Source organism: Serinus canaria, chromosome 9 (assembly GCF_022539315.1).
Source record: "Serinus canaria isolate serCan28SL12 chromosome 9, serCan2020, whole genome shotgun sequence".
Lineage (NCBI taxonomy): Eukaryota > Metazoa > Chordata > Aves > Passeriformes > Fringillidae > Serinus > Serinus canaria.
This window is the reverse complement of record NC_066323.1, coordinates 14,579,317-14,595,837: the sequence shown is the minus strand read 5'-3', so window position 1 is coordinate 14,595,837 and position 16,521 is coordinate 14,579,317. Positions and strand designations below refer to the sequence as shown.

General features: G+C 39.6%; 1 protein-coding gene across 4 annotated transcripts in view; it reads left to right on the top strand.

The window, feature by feature from the left end:
- Nucleotides 1-14,671, top strand: part of ZBTB38 (zinc finger and BTB domain containing 38) — a 39,051-nt gene extending 24,380 nt beyond the window's left edge. For 2 of the 4 annotated variants that reach the window (XM_018913013.3, XM_009089192.4), the window contains one exon: nucleotides 8,848-14,671. In XM_018913013.3, the coding sequence (XP_018768558.2) occupies nucleotides 8,848-12,423 (3,576 nt within the window). In that variant the 3' untranslated portion in view covers nucleotides 12,424-14,671. Of the gene's footprint in view, nucleotides 1-2,293; nucleotides 2,428-3,134; nucleotides 3,442-8,847 lie in introns of those variants that run through there. The other 2 variants (XM_030226957.2, XM_030226958.2) reach the window with 2 other exon arrangements.
- Nucleotides 14,672-16,521: the final 1,850 nt, after the last annotated feature.

Below are 16,521 nucleotides of genomic sequence, written 5' to 3'. Positions count from 1 at the left end.
CCTTCAATTACACTACTAGTCACAGAAAAGGTGATTCTTTTTTAGTGGATGAGCTAAAGTTGACTTAAGAAAACACCTTTAAAAAAAAAATAGAAAATTTGATTCCTTTTTTTTGTTCTCCACATCTATTATATTGTCTATAGACTCATATATCTATATTGTCTATAGATTTATAGACTGCCAGAGCATCCAATTTTAAGTACAAATAAATTATTGTCTCTAAGTTGGACATATCAGTTATACAAACAATGGTTATGCCTCTGATTTTCAAAACAATTTAAAATAATTTTAATTAAGATTTAGGAGGAATTAATAACCTAATCTTCTTTAAATTTGTTTCAAGATGCTTGTTCAGTAAGGCATTTATTTCCTTTAAGTGATTACAACAGGTTTAATTTAATCCATTTTATTGTAATGTTACTGATAACACATTTGTCACAAATACTTTTTATTTGTGTTTATTTATTTGGCACTTGTGTCAAAAATCTTCATTAATACATATGATTATGTATATACATATCTAAAACAGTAATAAATGAAAAAAACAGCAATAAATGAAAAAAACAGCAAATAAGCAATAGGCAGAGTCCAAGATTAAAAGTAACCTACATGTAAGTATGAAACTTTGCTTATCCATTATGTAGGTTGGAATAGAAATGAATGTCGGGAAGATGCTGGGACACACTCTGCCTTTGCCATCAAAACCACTGTGTTCTTCAATGACTTGTTTCCATTCCCACAGCTGCTGGTCATCTCATCACTCAATTTGCCATGAGATTAAAGAAATCGTTGCTCGGTGGCAGAGAGCCCTAAGCTAAAAACGTATTCATTGTTTCAGTAGGTGAACTTATAGGTAAGAATTCCAGTGATCCAGAATTACAGAAGGAATTAAACTCTTCACAGAAATGATCAGTATTTCTAAGATGAACTTTTAATGTGGACTGTATAAGTTAGTGAAAAATGTGTGTATAGATAAGTCACTGAAATTGTTACAACTTCCTAACAGGAAAAAATTTCTTTCCATAGCTTTTAACCAACTGGGAAAGCACTGATAATTCCAAGACAAAATTGGGGAAAAAAAAGAAAGACCTCCCCTCTTTATAATAGATTTTGTACATTATGTTGATATTGCAGTTTCCTGCAATGATAAGCAGCATTTATCATGAAGAGGCTCTACCAAAATTCTAACTTCCAGACCCATCAAGTGTGACAATGATTAAATAGTTCATGTTTCAGATTTTTTTTTTTGCTAAAATTAATAATTTCCTATTATTCAGTGATTTTAATGCATAGGTTTAAGATTTGAAAATAAAGGTTCTGTCCCATGAAGGCTTACACAGAATAACTTGTAAAAATCAACATAGGTTAGCCTTGGACAAAAGCAAGCTTTAAGACAAAAAACAAACTGTTCATTTACCTAACAATGTTTTTCACCTGTATCAAAGCCCAGTTTTTCTCTAAGCTTTATGATTCCAAGTTCTGAGAAAACAGACTTTGCTGGCTATTTGCAGTGAGAGGCTGAGACAGACAGTATCTGGGAGGACTGTGCCAAATGTGTTGGAGCATCTGGACAGATGAAATCAAGTTCTGTCCTTCTTTATCCAAGGGAGCATTTGTTACTGCTTATGAAGCACTAATGGTAATATTCTGCTTGTTTCCTGAGGCAGTAAAAAATACCAAGAAACCTAAATTATGAGCAAGAATACTGCTTAAAATTCCTCATGCTATTTAAGTTTCTATATATGCTTTTTAAGAAGATAATATCATCAGATAATGAAAAGGGTAAATGTTACTATTATTCACTATTTAAATGTAATTTATTTCAGGTATTTTTTTATAAGGATATGTTTGATCTGTGCTTTCTGGAGGGAAGTGGCAGAAGGTAGCACAGAGCTATCTTTGCTCAGAGACACTTTCTCTTTCTTCCTGGCCGAAAGGCTTGGAAGGAGAGTCAGGCAACGAAGTCCTGTGTCAGGTCCAAGAGGAATTCTCAGGGACGTGCACAGCACTGCACTGATGGCCGTGGAGCAGGCGCCGGGTTCTGGGAGCGCCGCGCTTCCTCATCGGTGTGAATTTACAGCGCTTGCCTACGAACAGTTTGGCGGAGAGGCGCGGACCCCCGCTGGCCGCGTTAGCTGAGCGCGGCGCGCTCGCTGCGGAGCGAGGACAGGGAACACGCGAGGCGGCGGCGGAGGGCGCGGGCCCGGCCCTGCCCGGCAGACCTCGGGCAATCCCATTGCCGGGATCGGCACAGCAAAATGGCGGCCGCGCCGTCCGGCCGCCGCCAGGCCGGGATCGCGGCCCCGGCCGCAGCCAGCGCCCGCTTGCCGCCCGCGGAGAGCCCGCGGGCCCGGTGTTAATGGTGCGGGGACGGGGCGCTACTGCCTGCGGGCTGAGGCTGCGCCGGCGGGGACGGAGCGGCGGCAGGTCAGTGGCGGCTCCCGCGGGAGGGGCCGCGCGGGCACCGCGGCACCGCCATGAGCGGGCGCGATGCGGGGCCCGCGCGGGGGGGGCCGCTCGCAGACGCACAAACAGCGCGAGGCTGCCGCGCCGCACCGGGGCACCGCACTGCGTGCGCGCAGCCGGCGCGGGACGGGGAGGCGACGGCAGCCGCCGCCCGCGGGCCCCGCGTTCCGTGGCTGCGCAGCGCGAAGCCCGCACCGCACCGCGCGGGACGGGTCGGGCCGGCACTGCGCGGGGGCAGCGCCCCCCCGCGGGCGGCGGCGGCCGGGCCGGGCCGGGGACGGGAGAGGAGCCCCCGGGGCCGGGGGGAGGCCACCCGCGGCGGGAAGGGCCGTGGTGGTGGGAACGGAGCAGCCCCGGAGCGCCCGGGCACGGACTCCTCCGACGTGTCTGAGCGAGGCGCTGCCGAGGCCGCGCGGGCTGCTCCGTGCGGTGGGAGAGGTCATGGGAAACGTAAAGCGGAGAGTGAGAGAATTGAGGTCGAGATGCTAATAGTGGGGAGGAATCCCCGCTCTGAAGGAGTGCTTCGTTGCGGGGCATCAGAGGTCTGTTAACACTGACATACTCTTAGGCTACATTCCATCGCCCCACCCCAGCCCCCCCAAGCTGTCGAATTAAAAGAGGAAAGCGCGAGCCTGAAAAAAAACATGTAAAGTAATGCTCTTCTGTAGCAACAGGAAAGGACGGATGTGAGCAGCGAGAGTCCAAAGAGAAAGTCTCTCAATGCAGTTGAAGAAGTAACGTGTAGCTCTAACGTAGAGTGAGCCCTAAGCTACACGCTCCTGCGAGCTATTGAAAGTCATTAGACATCATTAACATCATTAGACACCACGAACACGGCCCTGCATGCCCAAGGTTGCAGGGAGGCCGCAGCGCCCTGATCCAGGCAGCCCTGCTGCCGACATAAGACTGGGGAAATGATTCCATAAAAACCTGGGCAGTCACCGTAGCAGTGACGGTTGGACAGTAAGTTTCCAGGTAAGCAAGGACCAGAGCGGGGGCCATGTGTGTGTAGGGGGGAGGATGTATGTGTTTGGGGGTTTTTGTTTGTTGGTGATGCCTGCCTCCATTTCGGCTCTAGAACAAAACCTGCATCCTTAAGGAGACTTAAGATACAAGTGAATGTTCCTTCTCAGCTGGAGAAGCCAGCTGGAAACAAAACAGAGACTTCAGAGTACCTTTACAGAGTGGGGTGAAACTGAACATCAGGAAGATACGGAATTAATGTATTTCTGTCCTGTTGGTTCGTACCAGAATATATTAACACTTTAAAAACCCAGTAGAAATTCACGAAGAAAACAGGGAGAATTCTTACTACAGTTCATCTTTTATCTTGCTGGTTTTGATTTTGCCTGGGTACTAGCAACTGCCCTTAATGCTTTGGAGTTTTTTGTTATGCCACTAGCTTGTCTTTCAAATTTAGCTGACTGAAGTGGAATAGAATAATCTCATATGTAATGGGGTACACTCGGCTGGCAGTGGATTCCAAAAGATAAGCAGAAGTTAATATCCCTAGATTGTAATAGGTCTCTGTGGTAATAAAAAAATTTTATTTGGTATTCATGGGCTAGTAAAACTTACTCTGAAGTCTTTGTTGACTTCAGAGTAATGTTAATGTAAAAATTAACAGTAGCTTCTTCTCTCAGCTCTGTCCATGTAGAGCTGGCCTCTCTATTTATAATTAGCAGTGTCATCTGTGAGGTGTAAGTAGTCAAATTTGTGTTTGGATGCATCAATCTCTGATTTTGACATTAACTTTTAATACTACTTCTTTTCATTTGTGACTGCTGTTGAGGTGTTCTGTTGATGTCAGAAAAGGTACTGTTATAATTTAATAAACCTACTGATCATTACACTTAAGTTTCAGATGAATATTTAAATCTGATTTTTCCAAGTGATTCCATCACCTTTTAAGGACGGGTTAAGTCTATTACTGTTTTTGCAGAAAATCTGCAAATAGTAACCCCCAGTCAAAAATTCTGCTGTTCTGAACCTGAAGTTATTCATAGGTGTACCAAAGACCATTAGGTAATGCTACAAAGGTACTGTTCAGATTCCTAAGAAATTATTTATGTCTGGCTTGAGAGTAAAAAGTATAAAATTAACAGTTTCACAATTAAATGTGATAAAAAGAGAGGGATTAGTTGGCTGAGGAGTTTTGTTGTCCTTTAATAGGTCAAATAGTACTTATATATGTTTTGGGAAAAATTTACAAATAAAACTAAATTTTCTTCCTTAACTCTACAATAAAAATCATACAGAAGAGTAGTTGCATTCTGAATGGACTTTCCAGTGTTTTAATGAAAAATACTTAATACTAACACATCTGAAAAGTTTGATCTCTATGTATCTAGGTTCTTGGTAGTGCTCCCTTGGAAAGTGAAGAGCAGGTTCTCATTTTACAGTATGAACAGCAAATGGAATATAAAAAAAAAAATCCTAAAATATTCCATTTATATGTGTGTGCTAGGTAGGGCATTTTGATTTTATAGCATTTCAGACATGTTTTCACAAATGCAAGAAGCAAGACAGGTGAAATAGAAGGCAGTAGAGAATCATTACAGACATGAATAAATGGACTGTTTGAAGTATGTGTAGGTTGAGAAGAAGGAAAAAGCATTGGCTCTGAAAACTGATTTGCTCTGGAATTTTTCTGTATAACTTTACAATGAGATATCTAGCTTATGGTTTAGCCCACAGAAAAAAAAATTAAATGACCAAATAGCAAATGATCATTTCTACAGTGTTGACACAAGGAATCTAGTTTAGTATTTTATTGAGCATACCAAATTGTCCAGAACTGTAAAAGCTGGCAATCTATGTACATGGCAAGTAGAAATTTAAAATACTCACTTTTGTCCTGAGGAAGATAAATTTTAAGATAATTAGTTGAATAATAAGTCTTGTACTAAACCCACTTGGGTCTATATGCCTCTTAGCATGGCATTAGCAGCCTGATACACTTAGCAAACAGTCTGTCAGATGATGTGTCTTTGAACTAAAACCAGCTGTCTCCAATAAAAAAACAGAAAAAACACAGGCAAGTTCCTGTGGGGTAGTTCACTGGGAGGTAGAGTTGACATAATTTATTTCCTATACTCAGGAAATAACCCTATCAATAGCTCCTGTTGTGAAATGTTTTTGATGTCTGACAGTTGGTTTCTAATACCACATCACATGAGCAAGTCAGATGTAATCTCAGACATTGTCAATGAGAAAAAGGAATCAATTATGGAATAGTGGCTGCTTGCTGGAAGAAAAGAATTGTCAGTATGCTTTCTGTAGACTCCATACGCCAGAAACTATCTACAGTTACATCTGAGTTTTCAGATACCCAACCAAAGCAGATAACTGTAACTAACCACTGTGAATTTTAGGTTGCCATTCCAAATGAGTAAATATCACTTCTGTAAGCCAAATTAATGTCATAAACCCATCATAAACTATGATTTTAACATTTCAAGGCACAAAACATTGCATCTAGATTTACAGCTGCTGAGAATGATCAAATAATCAAAATAATATTCATGTATGTTTCTATCACCATTATATTGATGAATTCGTTTCTTGACATCCATGGCATATCATGGGAAACATCAGAGGTATTTTTTGTGAATCGCAGTTTTGTTCTGAATTCTGTGCATTGAAAATTGTCAGCCATCAAAGTCTATTAGAAATTTTGACTATTTGCATAGACAACACCTTTCCCAATAGAAGCAGTGGACATGCTGCAAGGTAGAAATTTTACTTCCAAGCTTCATCTGTAATGTACCAAATTACAGTCTTGTTCATAGTATGGTTGGTTTGTCTTTACGGTAAAGTTGTTGCTACTTTTTGTGTAATTTGATTTGCAGGGATGTAGTTTGTGGATTTGTGATAAAAGTGTCATAAGTGTAATTAGATGAGTTAGAGCAAGAGTCTATGAGTTGAATTACTTAACTTTGTGATAAAGGCCCTATTTTCCAGAACAAATTACTTCCCAGTATGATGAATGGATATGATTCGTGCTAACTAAATTTTAACTATATCAATATTTTAGAAAATAATTGTTAAAAAATAATAAAAGTATATGTGATTAGTGTTACAAAGCAGATGGGCAAATGGTACACGTGAAAAACAGGATACAGGATGTCATATTGAGATAAGCAAGATCCCAAAACAGAATCGGCCTTGGGATGAACAAAGTTGGGACGATTCCAGAAAACAGAATCAGCCTTGGGATGAGCAAAGTTGGGATGATTCCAGGTATGGAATCTAAGTAGTGGTTTTATCTATGAAATAATAAGGCTTATTTGGAACATAATGCTTACTTACATAACACAAAGCTTAGTGTGCATGTACAGCCTTTTGAGGTTGTTATAGGACAGCAAGGAAGATGGCGAGCCTTCCTCTGAAAAGACCACCAAAAAAAAATAGCCAGAAGACCCCCTAGCAACCAATGGAACATGTGCTGTGCAGTATAGTGATGTAGATTTCAAGAATCAAAAATAGGAGGAGATTTCTGGGAAATACTGATGAATATCTATTAGTGTACAGTAGAGAAGTGTAGTTTGGATTTCTTTGTTTCGTACATGAGGCAGAGTGAGGAGCCCTCCCCGTACCCCTGCCAGTTTTGCTTGTGCTTTATATGAACCTTAGTCATACATCACTGCCAAATTTTTTTTGTATATGCTTGATTATATTTAATATACTTGATTGTATTCACTTATATAAAATTGCTGTTCAATTAAAATTGCTACTAAATTAAATTTTGTTGATTTTTAAATTCGACATATAGAACTTCATTCATAACACCAGTATTTTGGGTGAATGAGCCAATGTGTTCTAAATGGCCATTGCTGTTTGCTTAGTGAATATGGGTCAAACCTTTATTTTGACACATGGATCAAACCCATCTTACATATTGGTATTCTTAACATAAAATATTTGAGAGTAAAGGTCGTAGTAAAATTTTTAAAGCTGAACATTAAAGTTTGGAGCAGCAGATGGAGTGTTTAGAAGGTAAATCCTGACTTAGAGTGTTGTAATATTTTAGCCTGTCTTACAAAATTTCTGTCAGTAATATTCTTTAAGGTGCATTTTACTTCCACAAGTTTAAACACAAGGGTCTTTAAGAGGTGTGATTTTTTTTTTACTGTAGTGATTGGTAAGTTCCACTAGCACAACTATTTCTTCATGATTTGAAGTCAGAAATGGACAGTAGTAGTTCAAAATACTACTCCAGACATCGAGAAGAAGAGGAGTAAACTTCATTATGTGGTACAGATCTGAATTTTGGAAAACCCATCTGGTGAAAACACAAAATTCAGTCGGCAAAAATTGTCAAAATTCAAATTCAACTGACAAATTATTCCATTTTTTCCAGAATATTTTTCATTCATATTTTGCATTTTTTTCTCAATGGAATGAACCAGTATATTCATATAGTAAACAGCCTGGCTAATCAAAATAGTTTTTGTCAGCATTAAACCTAATTATTATATATTAGCAGTTATTTAATGGTACTTATTATTGAAATTAGATCTTACTATTTGAAAGAAATTAAGAACACCCTATCTAATTATAAAGTGTGAACACTAAGTATGAACTATAACTGAAGAAAAAAACCTCTTATTTTCTACTTGTTATTCCATTATTTTCTACTTGTTTTACTCAGAACTTTTCAGTCATTTTAAAGTAGTGTAAATTATTGAGTGAATTTAATCACTAATCAAAAAAAAAAAAAAATCTGGTCGCATAAACAGTGTTACAGGTACTTCACTGTTGTCTATCAAATCGTGTTCCTTGTGCACTCATTTGCTTATAAAGCCTTACCCTGAAACTGAGACTCTCTTGCTGTGATTTAAGTATGAGCTTAGTAAGGACGTCAGATGCAGCTGTGCTGTGAAGTCGGAGTCTGACAAACAACCCAGAAAGCAAAGTCCTCCTCTGCACAGAACCTCGGCAGCACAGCCTTTCCCTTCGGTTGTGCCAGGTCCCCCTGTGGCACGCTGGAGAATTCCATCCAGGCTTCAGAGAGTCCTTGGGGGTGACCCTGAGCAGCTGCACCCGCTGGCATAGCAAAAGCCATTGGCTGCATTCTCAGTGAAAGGTGCGGGATGGACAGCAGGTTCAAGCCAGGAGGGAGTGAGAGGAATCCTCTGCCTTCTGCTGAGGAGCTACTGATGCTCCTGCCTCCTTGATCTGGACAGACATTTCCTGCAGTAGTGTTGATACCAGAGAACATATGATTTAAACCTGAAATATTAGGACAAAATTTTACTCATTCTTAAACTTTAAAAGTTAATAAACTAAAAATATATAAAAATAATATAGGCTATAAACTTAATGTGTAACTGAAATGGATGAAAAATGCCTTCTAATTTACTTTTTTTTCTCTTGTAGATGACAGTCATGTCCCATTCAAAGGACCTCAAAGACGACTTCCACAGTGACACTGTACTTTCCATTTTAAATGAACAGCGCATTCGGGGTATTTTATGCGATGTCACCATAATCGTGGAAGACACCAAATTTAAAGCCCATAGTAATGTACTGGCAGCTTCAAGCCTTTACTTCAAAAACATTTTTTGGAGTCGTACTATCTGTATTTCAGGTCATGTACTGGAGTTAGATGATCTCAAAGCTGAAGTGTTTACAGAGATACTGAATTACATCTACAGTTCCACAGTAGTTGTTAAGAGGCAGGAAACTGTAACGGACCTTGCAGCTGCAGGGAAAAAACTGGGAATATCATTTCTAGAAGATCTTACAGATGTAAATTTTTCAAGTTCCCCCTGTCCCTATTCATATTGTGTTAATGAAAAGGGGACTGTCAAAGAAGAAAAACATGAAAAGCGACATGAAGATTCTGCTGTGACAAATGGACCACGAATTACAAATGCATTCTCAATTTTTGAAACAGAAAACAATTTGTTTTCTCCCCTTGATTTGAGGGCCAGCTTTAAAAAGGTATCTGACACAATACAAGCCCCCAGCATTGGCCTCGAGAGAAGCGATGTGTGCAAAGATGCTGAGCCAGCCAGTACCTTGGCTGAACACTCCTATGCAGTTTCTTCTGGGGGAGATACTTCACAAGGAACACCTTTTGTTGACCAGGACAGCAGCCCTTCATACCAGGTGGGTGAGGACCGCTATGAAAATCACCAAGCCACCCCAGTCATTCAGCAGGGAAAACAAGCAGGTAGTACTCCTAAGTCAGCCTTTAAGCCCCAGGGTACTGATTTGGCTGTAGCAAAAGTACCAGCCTCCACTCTAACCGCTGCAGAAACCCAGCACGAAGCAGTTAGTGATCAGACAATTACTTCCTTTCCAAAATCTCAAAATAAAACAGGAGATTTACATGTATCCAGAGAAGAGGGAAACACTTCTGCTAATGTCTCTGCATCTGGGGCAACAGTCACTCCACCTGTTTACAGTTGTAACTATTGTGCAAAATCATTCAATGACCGGGTGTTACTCACTGCTCACCTTCAGCTCCACTCAGAGCATCAGGACACTTTCATATGCAAATACTGCAGCAAACAATTTGCAAATCTAAATATACTGGAAAGTCATGAACAAGTCTGCATGAGATCAAGTAACTTATCAGCTCACAATGGAAATGAACAAAATTTTGCAGATAACTGTACTGCTACAGAGGGACGGAATGGAAGCTCCTGTGCGAACACAGAGCCTCCTTTGCCTGAAAACAGCATCACTGATTGTTCTAATGCAAACTGCACTTTACCAGAAACTGATCATTTGGTGAAAGTTGTCGATGGGCAGATATTATACACTTGCGTTGTTTGCAAGCGTAGTTACGTCACATTGTCCAGCCTTCGAAGACATGCAAATGTGCATTCCTGGAGGAGAACGTACCCTTGTCACTACTGCAATAAAGTCTTTGCATTAGCTGAGTACCGCACCCGCCATGAGATCTGGCACACTGGAGAGAGGCGCTACCAGTGCATCTTCTGTCTGGAGACCTTCATGACTTACTATATACTGAAAAATCACCAGAAGTCTTTCCATGCAATTGACCATCGCCTGTCAGTAAATAAAAAGACGGCCAATGGGGGTTTAAAACCAAATATGTACCCATACAAACTGTATCGACTCTTACCCATGAAATGCAGGCGACTGCCTTATAAATCCTATCGAAATTCTTCCTATGAAAATGTTCCAACGAGTACCCAGGCTAATGAAACTGCTTCTAACTGTTTCATTCCAAGCTCTCTTAGCTCTGATCTACCACCGCTGAATTTTCAACGTAGTATAATATCGAACAACAGAACTCTGGCCTTGGATACGTCTTCAGGTAATAATACAGCATCTTCCACCAATACTCAGAATCCTTCATCTGGAGGAGTAGGTATCTTAAATTCTGACCTGCAGAGGGACTTTTTCCCAGCTGAAAAAAGAGTTTCCACTGCTGCGAATGACTCAGGTTTACAGGAGTGTGATTCCTCAGTTGTGTCTTTAGCTAATGTGAATGAAAATTCAACCTCTGTCATCAGTTACAGCAGTTCTGCACCCTCTGTTATAATGCACAGTAGCAGAGTTTCATCAGTAATAATGCACAGTAAAACAGTCACTTCCATAGAAAACAGTAAGACAGAATCTTCAAATAACCTACCCAGTCAATCAGTAAGTGATGACTGTAAGTTTGGGTCGGATAATTATGGGAAGTGCATTACAAAATCAAAAACTATTAAGGATAAAAAGAAAACACTGCTGTACAACAGAGCAGAAGCAACTGAGGATACACAGCACATGACAGGATCTGAAGGTTCATGTAGCAAAACTACAAATACTGTCCAAGAGTCCAGTAAAACTGAAACATACATTGCAAAGCCTGCCTTACCTGGAACATCTGCTGACAGCAATGTCGCACCTCTTTGTCAGATAACAGTAAAAATCGGTAATGAAGCCATTGTAAAAAGACATATATTAGGATCTAAGCTGTTTTGTAAAAGGGGCCGAAAATCCAAACTCGAGTCCAAACAGGACAATCTCACTGAAGAACCAGAAATGGAGGTGAAAGAAAAAAGCCCGTCTAGACTCTACAGCTCAGAATGCCTGGAACTGACAGAAATGTGTGATGATGTTAGTGACCAGGACTCCAGTGATAAACCCTGGAGACCTTATTATAACTATAAACCAAAAAAGAAATCCAAACAGCTAAGAAAAATGAAAAAGACCAAGTGGAGGAAAAAGCATGGAAGCAAGAACACTGGTATGGACAGCCACAACACGTGCAGTCGAGAGTATGCGCTCAGGAATGCTCCCGAGGAAAAGGTGGTCAGCCAGGAAGAGAACACAGAAATGCCTAATCTTCACTGTGAGCTCTGTGAAAGAGACCAGTCTTCCACAGCAGAAGCTCAAGAACATGTACACTGGCATGTAGCTGCTTCAAAGCCTTACATTTGTGAGTTATGCCAAAAACAATTTCAAAGTCCATCCACTTTAAAAATGCATATGAGATGTCACACTGGGGAAAAGCCCTACACTTGCAAAACCTGCGGTAAATGTTTCTCTGTTCCTGGTAATCTACAGAAACACGAACGTATTCACCTGGGTGTCAAAGATTTTGTCTGCCAATACTGTAATAAGGCATTCACTTTAAATGAAACACTCAAAATACATGAAAGAATTCATACTGGAGAAAAACGCTACCACTGTCAGTTTTGCTTTCAGAGTTTCTTGTATCTTTCTACCAAAAGGAACCATGAGCAAAGGCACGTACGTGAACATAATGGGAAAGGATACGCTTGCTTTCAGTGCCCCAAAATTTGCAAGACTGCAGCTGCTCTGGGAATGCACCAGAAGAAACATCTATTCAAAAGTCCAGGCACACAAGATAGAAAAGAACAGTTTTGCAATGAAAGCACTAAACTTTTGGAAAATCCACATTTCCTTGGCTCAGAAGGAAGCAAAGTGAAAAATACACAAAGTGTAACTCCAGAAGTTATACTCTGACTGACAATTGTGCAAAAGAGAAGAAAAATATATATTGGAGAAGATAAAGATGTATTGAATGGGGAAATGTATCAGTAAGGTCAAATTTCTTCATCTAAATGTGTGTCAATATATGCAAAAGAAAAAATAACACAGAAAAACTAGTATTTGCAATAATACAAATTTAATTTGAAACACCCAAAATACTTTTGCCACAACAGACTCTAGCATAGAGAGAAAGAAAAATGGCCAACTACTTAAAAAAGGCCCTTCTACTTAATATTACAAGAAAGTAGTCACTGAACTATTTTACAGTCCTGGTTTTGAATCAGAATTGTTGAAGCAAAAGTAATAAGTAGGTTCATGGTGTATTCTGTAGAAGGAATTTTTGCTGCAGAAACCATACATTGCATTTTTTTTTCAAAATAGTGTGTTTATAAAGGAAATAATTGTAATCTTGTGTATTCTAAAGTGAAGGTGGGAAGTGTTTCATGGGCTTGGGTGTGCCGAAGTACATTTGAGTTCTGCCATGCTTTTCTGTAACTCAGCCTTTACGAACATATTCAGGAGTTTAAACTACTCTTTTCCTTTCCATATTCAGTTTTGTAGTTACCTTAATAACTGTTAATTCTAAGTGGAGGTGTGAGAAGTATTCCAGATTTATATATCTCTGAGACATTTAATAAAAGTTCAGTGGAACTTGCTATAGCCAGTCTTCCAAACTGCATAAATCCCCATGTCAGTGGCCTGGTGAGCTCTTCAGGTGCATTGGTCTAAAGAAAATTGTTCTCATGAAACAGAAATCCTGTGTAGAAATGTCCACCTCCTGGTGGGTCTGCAACTCTTGTCTTTTAGAAATATAGTTCTTCTCAACAGAAGGACATATAGACAGTTTCCCTCCTCATCCTGGAATAATGCCTGGACACAAACAATAGATCAACTCCCCATAAATACTTTGAGTTTGAGAGGAGTAGATACATAAGACTCTTGCTTCCATATATATCCCTGAGGCTATCCCTGTGTATAAACAAGTATAGGGCCAGTTTGTTGGGTTCCCTGTCATCTCCATGCCTTAAATGCAACATTTAACCTTCAGAGGTCCCTTCTCAGTGATCCCACCAACCATTCCAGCAGTGTGCCATGGCCGAGCGGGCTGCTGGAAGAAGGAGTGTCAGCTTTCCTGCCTCCCTCATCCTGCCACACGAAAGGTTGTGGTAAGCCTGCAGCTGCACAGGTCACTAAGAACTGGGAGAATGGGCTTCTGAAAGACAGCACCAAAATGTTCCAGTTAATACTGTTTTGTGGAAGTGTGATTCATTTTAACTGAGATGCTTAAAAAAGTCCAAGCAGGTGTATGTCTGCAAGTTGCATTTTATATGATAGGGCTCTGTTGTACCGTATCTGCATTTCTGGTAGTCATGTTCATCCCTGTGAAGTGTTAAAAAATTAGGTCATGACAAGGGTTAGTGATTCTTGACTTCATTCTCTGTGATGGTTCACAATTTGTTACTTAACTTTGTCTTCTTGAATATTTTAAAAGAAACTATAGCTTGGGTACAATAAAACTACAGTTGAAATGATAATACAGTATTGATTGAAGTAATAATACAGTCCACTTATTCTGTCACTGGTGAATGCTATGAATCCTCTGAGAAATTCTGGTTTCATGGCAGCTTTGGTTCCATTTAAATAAGGATACTAGAATCATAAACACAGGAAAGTGAAAGATGTATCAAAGAAAGTACACAAAGATATCTTCTAAGTGGACTTGTATGGTGATAAATATAGACCAAAGCAAATAAGGTAGAATATTTATAAATACAAAGATAATTTTACAAATATTTTATATAACTGTATAGTTAATAAGAAAAATATTGTTAGCTTGTGTTAGGTTTGGGAGGGGTTTGTATATTTTGATAAAAACACAACAACTTTGTAACTCTGTATATTCTCTACAGTTTATAGCAAAGCAGTTTTAAGATGGCAAAGTCATGTTTATAGTTCAATTGTGGCACTTTTACTACAAGTAACCTGTTGCAGTAATGAATCAAGTATTAATGACCAAATTAGAATTAAAGTAAGTGTAAGAGAACGTAAATACTATACGTTGTCAAAGACTGTAATTTGCTACATAATCACATCTGTATTTTTGTTTAGAAGAAAATATTAAATGCAGATGTTAAGGATTGATAAAGAGTCTAATTTTATTTTTAGAAAGAGTGATTATAACTCTGTTTTTGCTTAATTAAAATAACATATTCCTATTTTCTGTAAGTCTCTCAATTTTTTAAATTGTTTTAATACTTATATAATCTATATGATCCACAGATACATATCTTCTAATAGTTATTTCACTGGAAGATTAAGCAACACAGTTACCAAGTAGTCCCTTCATTAAGGTCAGAACACTGAATTGAGAACATGCCAGAGCTCAAGGGGAAGTGATGGTATCTCCTGGCATCATACAGGGTGAATGCAATACAGAACAGAATCTACCTGCTCAGTGTTTCAGAGGGCTGGAAACACAGGTGAACTGTGTTTAATACTTTGCAGTATCTTAAACGTGTTTATGAGGACCTGAAACTTGGAAAATTATTTTCAATTCTGCTAGTAACCTTGTAGGATAGATTGTGTATTTTACACACTCTACTTTTTTGGGCTTCTGTCAAGAAATATAGTTCAAAATGCAAATATCTAATTGCATATGAAAATATGAAGATACATACAAAATAGAAGAACATGCATATTCAGAGTACTTCCCCCTTCAGCTAGGTGTCACTCGTCTGTAACCTGCATTAAAAAACAAACATAAGCTAAATTATTGGGATGGTTGTCAGGAGAGATATATAACTAAAAAAAAGTTAGAAGTTTGCTAAATGTAGTAAGTTCTTTTTTCTCTCTCTCTATTTGAAATGCTAACTAAAAAGACAAGTGGATAATCATGAAGTTTGTTCATATAAACAAAATGTTCCTTGTTTATGATACACCCAAAGTTAGAACAAATGTAACTGATATTGCTGTCTTCTGAGGAATGAAATTGCATGACAGCTAAATGACAGGCAGAAGCATTTTGAAGTAAGCCACTGTGCACTGTCATTACTATTATTCATTCTAAACTTTCTAAACACTGCAGCTATCGCTGACGGTTCAGCACCTTGGCTGTGAGGTTCTCTCACAAGAAGCAAAGATCCCCCATGGTACATCCTCATTGTTAAATGAAGAAATCTTTCCCCTAAGTTTGCAACTCAGCACAGCAGTGTTTGTTTTAACCATGTCCTTAGCTAGGCAGACCTACCTGTCATACAGATATTCCTAAAATGTAGAGGTCAAAAATTAATATTATGCAATTGAAACAGTATTCTGAATATTATTATGTTAGACTAAAGCAAAACTTTTTTTAAAATAAAACTCTGTCAGGAATCAGACAGTGGCAAAACTTGACTTGATAATGCAGGTCAGTGCTCTAAAGGAAGCTGATGCTAAGTTAAAACAGTAAACCCCAACTGTAGTCATAACATTTGAGAGAATATGGAGGCAGTAGAGTCACTCTGCCTCCCAAAGTGTGGCAATGCACAGTTCCAGCACACATCTCCATTCACAGGGTGCTGCCCTGCTGCTTTTCCAGATCAAAGCTCTGACTCAGCCCAGGTGAGCCTCAGTTCACCAGCCACCAGCCAGACAGGGGAGCCAGCCTAGACAGCCAACAGATAATCAAATCCCCAATTTCTACTGTAGAGGAACCTCTCATTTCCAACAGGTTAAAATTCAGCTTATGCAAACTCACGTCTTTGTCAGGTTTATGTTTTGCATTCACACAAATCCACCTGTATTCACCACCACTACCCTGCTTGCCTTGAAACACACATCTGTCCTTCCCCAGCCACAACGTTGAGTGTGGGGATGAGGAAGGAATGTCACCTCTGCTGAAGAAGCAGTGGGGGAGAAGTTGGATGCAGGAAAAGCCATCAAGAAATGATGACAGATTATATGGCTCCATACCATATCATAGTGATAACAGCAAGATTTGTGAGGAAAAATAAAAAATGACCAGAGCACCACAGCAGGGGACTTCAGTTAGAGGCAATGACAGCAGGACAGACTGAAGAAGGCCTTTCTGTG